Source organism: Rhincodon typus, chromosome 13 (genome assembly GCF_021869965.1).
Source record: "Rhincodon typus isolate 14 chromosome 13, sRhiTyp1.1, whole genome shotgun sequence".
Taxonomy (NCBI): Eukaryota; Metazoa; Chordata; class Chondrichthyes; order Orectolobiformes; family Rhincodontidae; genus Rhincodon; species Rhincodon typus.
In genome coordinates, this window is record NC_063344.1 from 40477593 (window position 1) to 40490072 (window position 12480).

The 12480-nt window shown below is 40.0% G+C and overlaps 1 protein-coding gene across 1 annotated transcript in view; it reads left to right on the forward strand.

Moving 5' to 3' along the window:
- The window catches only part of LOC109915153 (neutral cholesterol ester hydrolase 1), a 30697-nt gene that overhangs the window by 13695 nt on the left and 4522 nt on the right, over nt 1-12480 (forward strand). Inside the window, exons 2-4 of the mRNA XM_020514764.2 lie at nt 1738-1966; nt 9654-9723; nt 11419-11590. Coding sequence (XP_020370353.1) covers nt 1738-1966; nt 9654-9723; nt 11419-11590 — 471 coding nt within the window. The remainder of the gene's footprint in view (nt 1-1737; nt 1967-9653; nt 9724-11418; nt 11591-12480) is intronic.

Sequence of the window (12480 nt, forward strand, 5' to 3'; positions counted from 1 at the left end):
TGCTGCTTGGCCTGCTGTGTTCATCCAGCTCTGCACCTTGTTGTCTCGGATTCTCCAGCATCTGCAGTTCCTACTATCTCTGATTCAAAAATCTATACCTAAGGGCATATGTTCGAGCCATGTGCTTGCTCTGAATTACCAGAAGGTTAGGCGTTTATAGTTCCCCATTGTTTTCTCATGGCAAAGACTTGGCTAATTAGACTGCCAACCAACTAGTAACCCTTCTCATCTGTGGCATAAATTCATCTGATCTTTTAAAATTTGAAATTCTTGCATTTATCCTACCAAATGCAACACAAGGCATCAGCAACATGCCTGCCTTTTCAGCAAATTTCAAAATCTGTGGAACAACATAACTTTTTGTTTATTCCATACCAGTTCTGTGTAAGAACAGTCCAAATCTCTGTAAAGAGAGTCTGTATTCAAATACTGTACTAATCTGTGTAACTAAACAAAGTGCGTGAGGGGAGATCAAATAGCTGCTGTTTTGCTGTTTTAGCCTTGAGGTTAGAAGGATTACAATCTCTACCTGTTGGTTTTGGGTTAACCCATCAATGCATTTTGCTTACTAAATTTAATTTACAGTTGTGTTATAGATCACATAAAACATACATTTCTCTCTAACCCAAAGTAAAAATTAACTGAGGTGTCTCCTGTGGTTCTTCACATGGTGAGTTCCTGGATCATTTCAGCTCAGCAGGTAGGAAATGGATTAGTAATGCAGGGAAAATAGAGAAAATTCTAACTGAGCATGAATTGTGCAAATTTTTCATTTGGGAATCAGCTGAATATGTCACTGACTTAAACCTAGAAATTGTTCATGTAACGTTCTTATAAATTAGTGAGTGTAGAGATCCTGAATAAAGATAATTAAATGAAATGTACATTTCACACAATTTTCAGATATTCTTATTTAATCTCTTGAATAAAATCATTATCCATCTACATTTCAAGCACCTAGCTCTGTCACTTTTTTTTCACTTTCATAAATACCATATGCATTAATGTATTGTTATACTTGCACTGAATAGGTTCATAAGTGGCACCAAATCATAATTTAAATATATAGGTGACTAAACATATCAAACCATTTTTAAATAACTTACTGGTTCATTTTGTGTGGCTACATCATGATTGTGTTCAGAATCTCAGTGTTTTAAGATGTACAATTTACTTTGCAAATGATTTAATTGGCTACTTGATTTAAGCATTCTCTTTGATTACCTTTAGAGTCAATTACAAAGACATTAAACCCTGACTTGTACTTTTATGTAGCAACTTGTGGACAAACCTGCTTCAGATTCCAATGTTTACTAAAATCAAAGTGTGTACCTATCCTCTCATTGTGAGGAGGCCTGATTAAAGGTGTAAGTGGTCATAAACATATTTTCTCACATTGTTGTAGAGTGAAGAAAAACAAGGTGATTTCAGGCGTTTGAATTGGAAACAAGTAACTGAGTCTTCCACGTAGTTCACATGACCATTCATACCTTTCAGACTAGACTATGTTGAAAGAAAAACTTTATAGGGAATATGTATGTTTAATGAATTACTGTGAAACATTTGCACAATCCCTAAACTGAATTTATATTTGACTAATTTTATTTATGGACTATTGGTTAATAAGTGTAGTTTTAATGAAATTTAAAATATTTTTGGCTTCACAAACACATGAGTATGAGGAAGATTAAATTTGTGTGCAATTAATGATGGAATTCATTATATTTATTTACCCAGTGTCATCTGGCGCAGCAGATGGGACTTGGTCACCACCTAAAGGCTCTGAATTTTGTCATTACCGTGTTTGAGATGCTTGCCCCTCAATCAAGTGAAACAGTTGAAGTTACGGATACGTCGTTTGATGGAGTACAAGTCAGAGTATTTGAACCCAAGAAGAAGGTTGACGGTGAACTAAAGCGAAGCATTATTTACATACACGGTGGAGGTTGGGCTTTAGGAAGTGCAAGTAAGTGTACTGCAGACGGAAGTAGTGAACTTCTTAATATTACTGTTAAATTGAGATGGTCTGTAAGAATGCTTGTTACCTCAGCTGCTGGAGTTTAAAGACAAATGATATAGAAGCCTATTTACTTTGCAAAGGCATACTTAAAGTGTAATCCCAATTTTGCACTGATGTGATCAAGAATTGTGTTTGTCGGTACTGCCTACTATGTTTTAGAGTGAAGAAGAAGACCACTTTCACTGGAGCCCATTGATGAGTTGATAGTAACAGTGCATTGACAGACCTTTCTCACACTGTGGGTTGAGGTAGCAGGGTATCTTATGTAAGTGGCAGCAAATAACTGGCCTGGGCTACAGAATTCAGGTTCTTTAAAGGTTTGGAATGTTGGTTGCAAAGTTTAATTTTATTTTCAAAACAATTTTCTTGTATTTATTCTTTGGGTATTTAATTCTTTTGCTGTGAAGGTTATTTTCCTGCTGTTATAAAATTTGTTAATTTTATACATTTAATAAGTAAACAAGGCTGCTGTAGGAAAATAATGATATTAACAAGGGTCACCATTGCCTCGAATAATAAATCACAAAACTTGTTAACTCTCAAGACTCCACTAACTTCTTGTAACTTGTAAAACATGGCTGTGAATGTAAGGTTTTACCCTTAGATGCTTTTATTATGTTTCCTTGCTGACATGAACTGAGAGTGTGCCATATTTGTATCCAGGAGAAGCTTCCTCTGTGTACAAAGCAGTCTGTCCAAGCTCTTCATCCAGTTCCAAGACAAATTAGGAATATAAATCTGATCAACAGGACCTTGCAAAAATGGTCTCAATAGACAGTGGTCCTTTAAATAAATTGTAAAATGAGAATTCCATTCATTTATGGGCTCAGGCCTTCCTGTCCCTGTCCATTGGTTTTGTGGTGGGCAAGGTCAATAGTGCATTCAGGGTCTGATACTTTGCTCCTTCCCCAATGAAACAAAAATATCTTCCTGCCCATGTGCAGGAGGTTATGTGGAAACAATTGAAACATTAGGCAGATTTTATTTTCTGGGTTAAGTGTGGAGGCAGGCCCAAAAGCTGGAGGAACTTCTTCTGTTCAGGAGCTAAGTGGGAATTCAAGAAAACATATTCTTCTAAAGTTATTACATATTCATGTGTGGTTGCACTGCCAGATTTTATAGATGAGAATCAGCAAGTTCTGGCCTCAATGAGAACCTTCTGGACTCCAGCATCAAGGCAGCATAGAAGAAAGCCAGACAGCAGTTCACTCTCTGAAACCCAAGAGCATCGCACAACCTCTGTTCATTATCCTCACCCACCCCGGAGATGCCAGAGACCGCACAAAATAAAGTGCCATGCTTTTGCAATGTCTCCCTAGTGGTTCTTTTAAAGGCTGTTCAAGAGAGAAGTGAAGTTCATTTCCCTATGGATAGTAACAACAGGCCATCCCAAGTGATGAAGGCATCCTGGACAGTGATGGTGTTGAGGTCAGTGCCTACGTGCAACTCGAGAACCTGGCTCAGTGCCGCAAGTGGCTGAGTAATCTCCTCTCTGTAAGAGTATGTATCATTATCTACTCAATGCTTCATGCTTCTGACTGTGGGTTAGCATTGTAAGGTTGCCATTGCAGAGGACTGTCGGAGAGTTTGGGTTCCAGATGTCACCATCAGATGCCTTGTGCAATCAATGTCTGTTAAAATGGCACTCCTTGCTTCACAGTAGCATTGTCTCTTACGTCAACGTTAACACCTAAACCATAAAAGGAGCTACAAAACTCAGCAGCTCATGCATCATCAGGTCATTTGACCTTTCATTACAACTAGAAGAACATAACTGAGCTTTTCACCAAACACTTGCATGGGACAAGGACACAAACACAAAAGATAGAAATCTGAGTTATGGCCTCTTTTGAGTTTAACCCTACTTGCCTGGCTTCATCTGATATGCTGGTGTTAGCCAGGGTGGGTGCTTCACTTAGGCAAGCTATTTGGCCTGGTCAGGTTTCAGTCCAAATGGTGTAAATGTTTAACAACAACAACAACAACAACAAGCCAGACTGCAAGTGACAGACTTCTGCTGAGATGATCAACATGGAAACCTTCATCCCTCAAACTACAAGCATTTGTGCACAGAAACTGTTTATGAAGGAGCTTTTGAGGAAGCAGTCTCCACTGCCAGGCACATATCTAGTATTTATTGTCAGATTTGTGAGTACACATTTTGCCTGTCAATACAGTTCTAGCAGGTTGGGTGTTATTAATATTGCCACTTAATGCAAAACATGAAGGTTGGGAAAGCTGACACACCTGAAAGCTTGATAAGAAATCTTTACCCTACAGCAGGAAAACTATTAGACGGAAGGCAAAAATTCAAAGTTCCCATTTCTAAAAGCTTTAAGTGGGCCCAGAACATTCTGCTCATTATCTCTCATTTGCTGTTAGTATTGACCCTGGTTTTCTAATATAGGCAAAGGGACTGTAGGATTTAATGGAAGAGGAATTTATTCATGTACTCAAGTAGCATAGCCACATACACACATTGTATCAAGTAAAAAAGCTTTGAACAAAGGAAACAGTTCTACAACGGCTGCTTCTGCAGGTCTCTGAGACTCATCTTGACTTTTTTTGGATTTAGCATTTAAACATAAACCCTTTCTCATTCCATCATCTTACTTCTTATAAAAAGTGAAAGAACTGCGGATGCTGTAAATCAAGAACAAAACCAGATGTTGCTAGCTAGCAGCATACATCCTCGCACCTTACTTCCTGTAAAAAAAACTCCATTCCATTCTCTCAGTTCCTCCGTCTCTGTTGCGTATGTTCAGATGAGGCCGACTTGGACAAGGGAGCCTCCAAAATGTCCATCTTCTTTCTCAACTGAGGATCCCCGAACACCGTTGACAACAGGGCCCTCAACCGTGTTCGACCAACCTGTTCCTGGCCAACATCTGTCTCAGGCTTGCTGCAGTTCCAGTGGAGCTCAGCGTAAGCTGGAAAAACAACACCTCATTTTCTGCTTGGGGACCTGTAAACCTCTGGAACGAAAACAAAGTTGCTGGTGAGGCTCAGCGGTCTGGCAGCATCTGTGAAGGAAGAAACAGTTGACATTTTGGGTCTGGAGACCCTTCCTCGGAACCCTGTATACCTCTGGACTCTATATGGAGTTCAATAATTTTAGGGCCTAAGCTCTCTCATACCCTAGCCCCCTACCCTACACACCACCTGTTTTTAGTCACTAACAGTCCCCATTAACAACTACTCGCCCTCCTAGCCAAATCGTTATCAACTCCTTTTTCTGTCCAGCTGCTCTTCTCTCTCTTTGGACTCTATCCCCACCTATCGTTTACTCCCTACCCCACTTCCTCTCCTTATCTTCTGGATATAAACCAACGTTTTCCTAGCTACCATCCGTTTTGAGGAAGGGTCACCTGACCCGATAGGTTGACTTGGGTTTTTCTTCACAGATGCTGCCAGACCTGCTGAGCTTTTCCAGCAACTTCTGCTCTTATTTCTTGTTTCATTCATGTTTCCACATTCCTGCAATGAGGACAAAGAGACTGTCAATGGGCTGGCTCTTCCAAACCTTAACAATAAGATTATTTTCTAATCAGCTAACTGAGGATTAACTCTTCATAGAATAAGAGAAAGGTCAAATCTGCTTTGGTTTATGTGGGCTACTTTGCTTAACCTGAGCAAGGGAGGGATTCAGGAGTCAGCCATAGTTTGGAATAGAATCTAGAATCCAAGTCAAGTGAAATAACAATTCACACTGCGACAAGTAAACCAGACTAGGATTGAAAAGTTTCACAATTGCAGAAATTGTGAACACAATTCATTTGATTGTAGAACAACTGTAGCATGCAATATATAAAAATATATTGTACACTTTGGAACTGACACTATTTTCTGTGGAGCCAGAGGCAATGTATCTTTGTTTATGAGAAGTTTACACTGGAAAATAATCAAAAGAGAAATGAACTAGGACTGTATAACAGTACATTTTTACCAGATACTATATTACAAAACATTTCATGTTTAATGTTTCATTTGAAATACATATTTATCCGTTTAAAAAAAAGTTTAAAAAGTTAACAAGCCATCAGTAACTTAGACTGAAACTTGTTGGAAGCCAACTACAAAACCTTATTTTGTTGGCTTCGAGGCTAATCTCAAGCTGGATTGTGACAACCTTTCTTCAGTTAAGTTTTTTTTTTCACTATAACTCCCAAAGTTAGTTTTTACATTGCAATAATAGAAAATTGAAAACAAAAATAATATTAGAATAGAGGCCCAGTCCCCTCAATCTCTTCTTTTAGCCCAGGAATCAGTCTTACTTAGGCAGGAGACTAGAACTGCACACAACACTCTAAGGGCAACCTAACTAGTGCTCCACGCAGTTGAAGCAAAATTTATTTGCTCCTGTACACAAGTCCAAGACTCCTTTGCTTGTGGCTTCGGGTCTATGGTTTGCCAGGGTAGTGGAAGGCATCAATTGCACACGTTTCTCTGTGGGTATCACATCATATTAAAGAGTTTCCCTCATTGAATGTGCAGTTGTTGTGTGTTCATGCACCGATCATTGGTGAGTAACTGCTCCCCTGGCATCAGCTCACTCATCCTGCATCAGTCAGCTATCACAGCCACCTTCAAGCTACCATACTGAACTAGAGGGTGGCCAGCTTACAAATAGGATGCTAATTGTATGAGAGATTGTTGACTGACATGTGTGGACAGCAATATTGCAATCAGTAAACATTACAGAGCCTGCTTCTGCCATGCTCAAACAGTGACTTCACTACTCCCAAACTACGATGTTGTGGCCATTACAGAAACTTGGGTAACTGAGGGACAGGAATGGTTGTTGGAAGTTCCGGGATTTAGATGCTTTAAAAGAAATAGGGAGGGTGGAAAAAGAGGCGGGGGAGTGGCAGTGCTCGTCGGGGCTAGTATAGCAGCTACTGAAAGGCAGCTCGAGAATGATATGTCTACAGAGTCAGTTTGGGTTGAGGTCCGGAACAAGAAAGGAGCAGTCACTTTGGGAGTTTTTTTACAGACCCCCTAATAGTTGCAGAGAAGTGGAGGAGCGGATTGGGAGGCAGATGCTGGAAAGGTGCAGAAGTCACAGGATTGTAGTCACGGGTGACTTCAACTTTCCAAATATTGATTGGAAACATTTTAGTTGGAGCGGTTTTTATCCAGTGCTTTCAGGAAGGATTCCTACATAGTATGTAGATAGACCAACATGAGGGGAGGCCACTTTGGATTTGGTGCTTGGCAATGAACCAGGCCAAGTGTTAGACCTGTTGGTAGGAGAGCATTTTGGCCGTAGCGATCATAACTCTGTTACTTTTACAATAGTCATGGAAAAGGATAGGTACATACAGCAGGGTAAGCTTTATAATTGGGGGAAGAGTAATCTCAATTCTGTTAGGCAAGAACTGGGTAACATTAAAATGGGAACAGATGCTGTCAGGGAAGAGCACTATTGAAATGTGGAGATTGTTTAAGGAATGCATACTGCGTGTGCTCGATATGTTTGTCCCTAGCAGGCAGGGAAGATGCGGTTGAGTGAGGGAGTCTTGGTTCTCAAGAGACATCGAACGACTGGTTAAGAGGAAGAAGGATCTTTATGTAAGGTTTAGGAAACAAGGAACGGAATAGGCTCTAGAGGGATACAAGTTATCCAGGAAGGAGCTGAAGAAAGGGCTTGAGAGCTATAAGGGGGCATAAGAAAACCTTGGCAGATAGGATCAAGGAAAACTCCAAGGCTTTTTACACGTACGTGAGGAATAATAGAATGACCACAGAAAGGGTAGGACCGATCAAGGATTGTAAAGGGAATTTGTGCACAGAGCCTAAAGAGATAGGAGAGGTCCTTAATGAATACTTTTCTTTGGTATTCACAACTGAGAGGGACCTTGTTGTAGAGGAGGACAGTGTGAAACAGGCTGGTAGGCTAGAGGAGGTCGATGTTAGTAAGGAAGATGTGCTAGGAATTTTGAGGAAGTTGAAGATAGATAAGTCCCCCAGGCCTGATGGGATTTATGCAAGGATTCTATGGGAAGCGAGGGAAGAAATCGCAGGGCCTTTGGCGATGATAATTTCATCCTCACTGTCCATGGGTATAGTGCCAGAAGATTGGAGAAAGGCAAACGTCATTCTCTTGTTCAAAAAAGGGAATAAGGATAACCCTGGAAATTACAGGCCAGTTTGTCTTACGTCAGTGGTGGGCAAATTATTGGAAAGGGCTCGGAGATAGGATTTATGATCACTTGGAAAGGCACAGTTTGATTCGTGATAGTTAGCATGGATTTGTGAGGGGTAGATCATGCCTCATAAACCTTATTGAATTCTTTGGAGAGGTGACCAAACACGTGGATGAAGGTAGAGCAGTGGATGTGGTAAACATGGATTTAAGTAAGGTGTTTGATAAAGTTCCCCCTGGTAGGCTCATGCAGAAAGTAAGGAGGCATGGGATAGGGGGAAATTTGGCAGATTGGATTCAGAATTGGCTGACCCTTAGAAGACAAAGGCTGGTAGTGGACGGAAAATATTCAACTTGGTGCTCAGTTACGAGTGGTGTACCACAAGGATCTGTTCTGGGTCCTCTTCTATTTGTGATTTTTGTAAATGATTTGGATGAAGGAATGCAAGGGTGGATTAGTAAGTTTGCGGACGATACAAAGGTGGGTCGCATTGTGGACAGTGCAGAGCGCTGTTCTAGGTTACAAAGGGACATTGATAGGATGGAGAGCTGGGCTGAGAAGTGGCAGATGCAGTTTAACCCTGAAAAGTGAGAGGTGATTCATTTTGGAAGGAAAAACTTGAAAGCAGAATACAGCGTTAACAAAAAGATTCTTGGCAGTGTGGAGGAGCAGAGGGATCTTGGGGTTCATGTCCACAGTTCCCTGAAAGCTGCCACCCAGGTGGATAGAGTTATTAAGGAGGCGTATGGTGTGTTAGCTTTCATTAATAGAGGGATTGAGTTCAAGAGCTGTGAAGTTATGCTCCAGCTATACAAAAGCCTGGTTCGGCCACATCTGGAGTATTGTGGCCAGTTCTGGTCGCCTTATTACAGGAAAGATGTGGAAGCGTTGGAAAAGGTGCAGAGGAGATTTACCAGGATGTTGCCTGGAACGGAGGGACGGTCTAACGAGGCAAGGTTGAGAGAGCTAGGGTTTTCTTGTTAGAACGATGAAGGATGAGAGGTGACTTGATAGAGGTGTACAAAATTATCAGAGGTATAGATAGAGTAGACAGCCAGAGACTTTTTCCTAGGGTGAAGGTAGCTATTATGAGGGGGCATAGTTTTAAAGTGAGTGGAGGTAGATACAGGGGAGACGTCAGAGGTAGGTTCTTTACTCAGAGTGGTCGGGGGCGTGGAATGCATTGCCGGAGAGGGTAGTGGAGTCGGCCTCATTAGGGGCACTTAAGCGGCTATTAGACAGGCATATGGATGATAGTATCAGGTAGGGGTGGAGATTAGGTAGACCTTAGGATTAGGGTAAAAGTTTGGCACAACATTGTGGGCCGAAGGGCCTGTACTGTTCTATGTTCTATTGTAACATCTGTATCAGAAGTCCCACACCGTGAAGGCCTCCAACAACCCTTAATAAGCATTGACCAGAAAGTTGTTTTTGGTTAGCTATACAAATGGCTGCTAACAATGTTATACTGTTTTTGTCTTGTACAGGAATGCGATCATATGATCACCTTTGTCGGAAGATGGCAAAAGATATGAATGCTGTTCTTGTCTCTATCGAGTAAGTAATTGCAAACTAGCTTTATCCTCCGTTGATGCATTTTTAGGATAATTCCATATGCCTTTGCAGAAAACTCCGGATTGATTAACTGGGGTATTTATTATTTTGAATAGTATATACTATCGACATCCAACCACCAGTTATTCAAAATTCAAATAAAAGTTGTATCGTGATTAGATTATTTTCACTCTCGTGAAAGGGAATCTGTCAATTCTCAACAACTACAGCTTTCTCGTGTAACAATTTCAACATAACCATGTTCAACATGACAATACCAAGAGGTTTATTTGTGGCTGGATATAACATAGCAATAATAAAATTTATTTGTACACTCACTGTCAGATAAAGGTTCTGAATCATGGGCTTTGGCCCTTTGTTCTTGGCTGTATACCACTACAGGTTTAGGAAACTACCAGATAGAAGTTCCTCTATTCATTTACGCAATGAGGGTGTCGCTGGCTAGGCAGCATTTATTGCCCATTCCTAATTGCCCAGAGGGCAGTTAAGAGTCAACCACACTGCTGTAGGTCTGGAGACACATGTAGGCCAGAAAAGGTAAGGATGGCAGTTTCCTTCCCTAAAGGACATTAGTGAACCAGGTGGGTTTATCTGACATTTGACAATGGATTCACGGTCATCATTAGATTGTTTGTTTGTTAGTTTGTTAATTCCAGATATTTATTGAATTCAAATTCCACCATCTGCCGTGGCGGGATTTGAACCCAGGTCCCCACAATGTTATCTGGGTCTCTGGATTAACAGACCAGCAATAGTACCATCGCCTCCCCAAGTTGAGTTTATTTTTACAAAAAATCTCTAAATGCTAATTGCATTTGAGGAAGACTCTCCGTATAATTTTTGATCAGCAAGGATTGAAGTAAGTAACATTAGCCAATTATGAACAATTTTCATGAGATTAAGAAGGGACGTTCTGATTCCACCACTTGGTATGTCAGTCACTATGGCTCACAGTTTCAAGGTTGGGGAGAAAGCTAGGAGTGAGACAGGAGAAACTTCTTTACTCAGAGTTATTAGGATTTGGAATGTGCTGCCTGATAGTGGTGAAGGTGGATTCCATACAAGGTTTCAAAAGAGAACTGGGTATATATTTGAAAGTGAAGGAGTTAGACAGCTACGGAGATAGGACTGGAGCGTGGGACTAGCTGGGTAACTGTTTTGGGAGCCAACACAGACACAAATGGTCAAATGGCCTCCTTCTGTCCTATACAATTCTGTAATTCTATTTGAAGACCTCTCCTTAGGGCACTGCAAAAACAGAAACCCTGACAATGCACAGCCAACACATGCTCTACTCAATGCTGACCAATTTCCAAAAGGAATTCCAAAAATGTGATAAGTTTATTCAGGCCTGTGACTCATTTCCACCATTTCCCTTTGCAATAAGGTTGAATATTGTTCATTTGGAAACTTAGCAATGAGGAAGAAAACAAATATTACCTATGTAATGAAGATAGTTGTTGGATGTTTATGATCAACATTGTTGTTGACACTGCTATAGATTACTATAGACAAAAAATTCTTAAATTAGATATGACATTTTGAATATTAGGGTCAAATATTTATAGTACCAACTTACCTTTGTTTCATTTCTCATTTAGAAAAAAATTGCAACAGGTCAAGCTTTATAAGTTGAATGTTATTGAAATTAATTACCTTGTGTGGTCTTAAATTTAGATACCGTCTTGTCCCAGAAGTTCATTTCCCTGAGCAGTTTAATGATGCTTACAGTGCCACCAAGCATTTCCTACAGCCTGAGATTTTGTCCCAGTATTCAGTGGATCCAAATCGAATTGCAGTATCTGGTGACAGTGCTGGAGGAAACTTAGCTGCTGCTGTAACTCAGCAGGTAATATCTTTCATTTATGGATTGATCAATTTACACTAGTTGGAACAAATTATTTGATAGCCTCTTATTAATTAGTATGATACTTCCCAATGTTGTGAACAAACTTAGAACGAGAATAAATCAATTTTTCAGGAATATGCAGATGCATATGATAGTGAAGAGGAAAGCAACTCTATATGTATGTTCATTTTTATAAATATTAAGATATTCTTGCAAAATTAGAGAATTTTTAAAAATGTGAACGCTAATATTTTTCCCAGGTGTGACGCAGAGACGTACAAGGTGATTATATCATTGTAACGTTTAAAACTGAATAATGATTTGCAGCTTTAAAAAATCTCTCCATTGCTTTTTTATGACTGAACAAAAGACATCAGTTATGAGTTTGCTGTCATCATTTGGTCTGTCAGCTGTGACTCAGTTGGTAGTACTGTCACCTCTTGGTCAGAAGGTTCTGGGTTCAAATCCCACTCCAACTGAGTACAAAAATCTAGGCCAAAAGTTTAGCATAGTATTGATGGAATGTTGTGCACTCTTTCAAATGAAATGTTAAAATGATAATAAAAAATAGTGAAAGTTGGAAATACAAACAGAACTGGCAGCGTCTGTGCAGTGAGATACAACATGGTTTCAGTTCTGTTAATGGTCAAGAACTTGTGTTTTTGTTAAATCATAGCTCTATCTGCTGTCAGATAAACATAAAGATGTCATACTGCTCTTCAAAGAAGAGTAGGGATGTTGTCCCTGGTGTCCCAGCATGAACTCATCATTCATTTAACATTGCTTAAAAAAGAATGTTTGTGGGATCTTGCTGTGTGCAATAATATAATATAACACAGCTGAGCTTTCAGATGTCCTGAAGTTGTGAAGGGCATTCTAAAAATGAAATG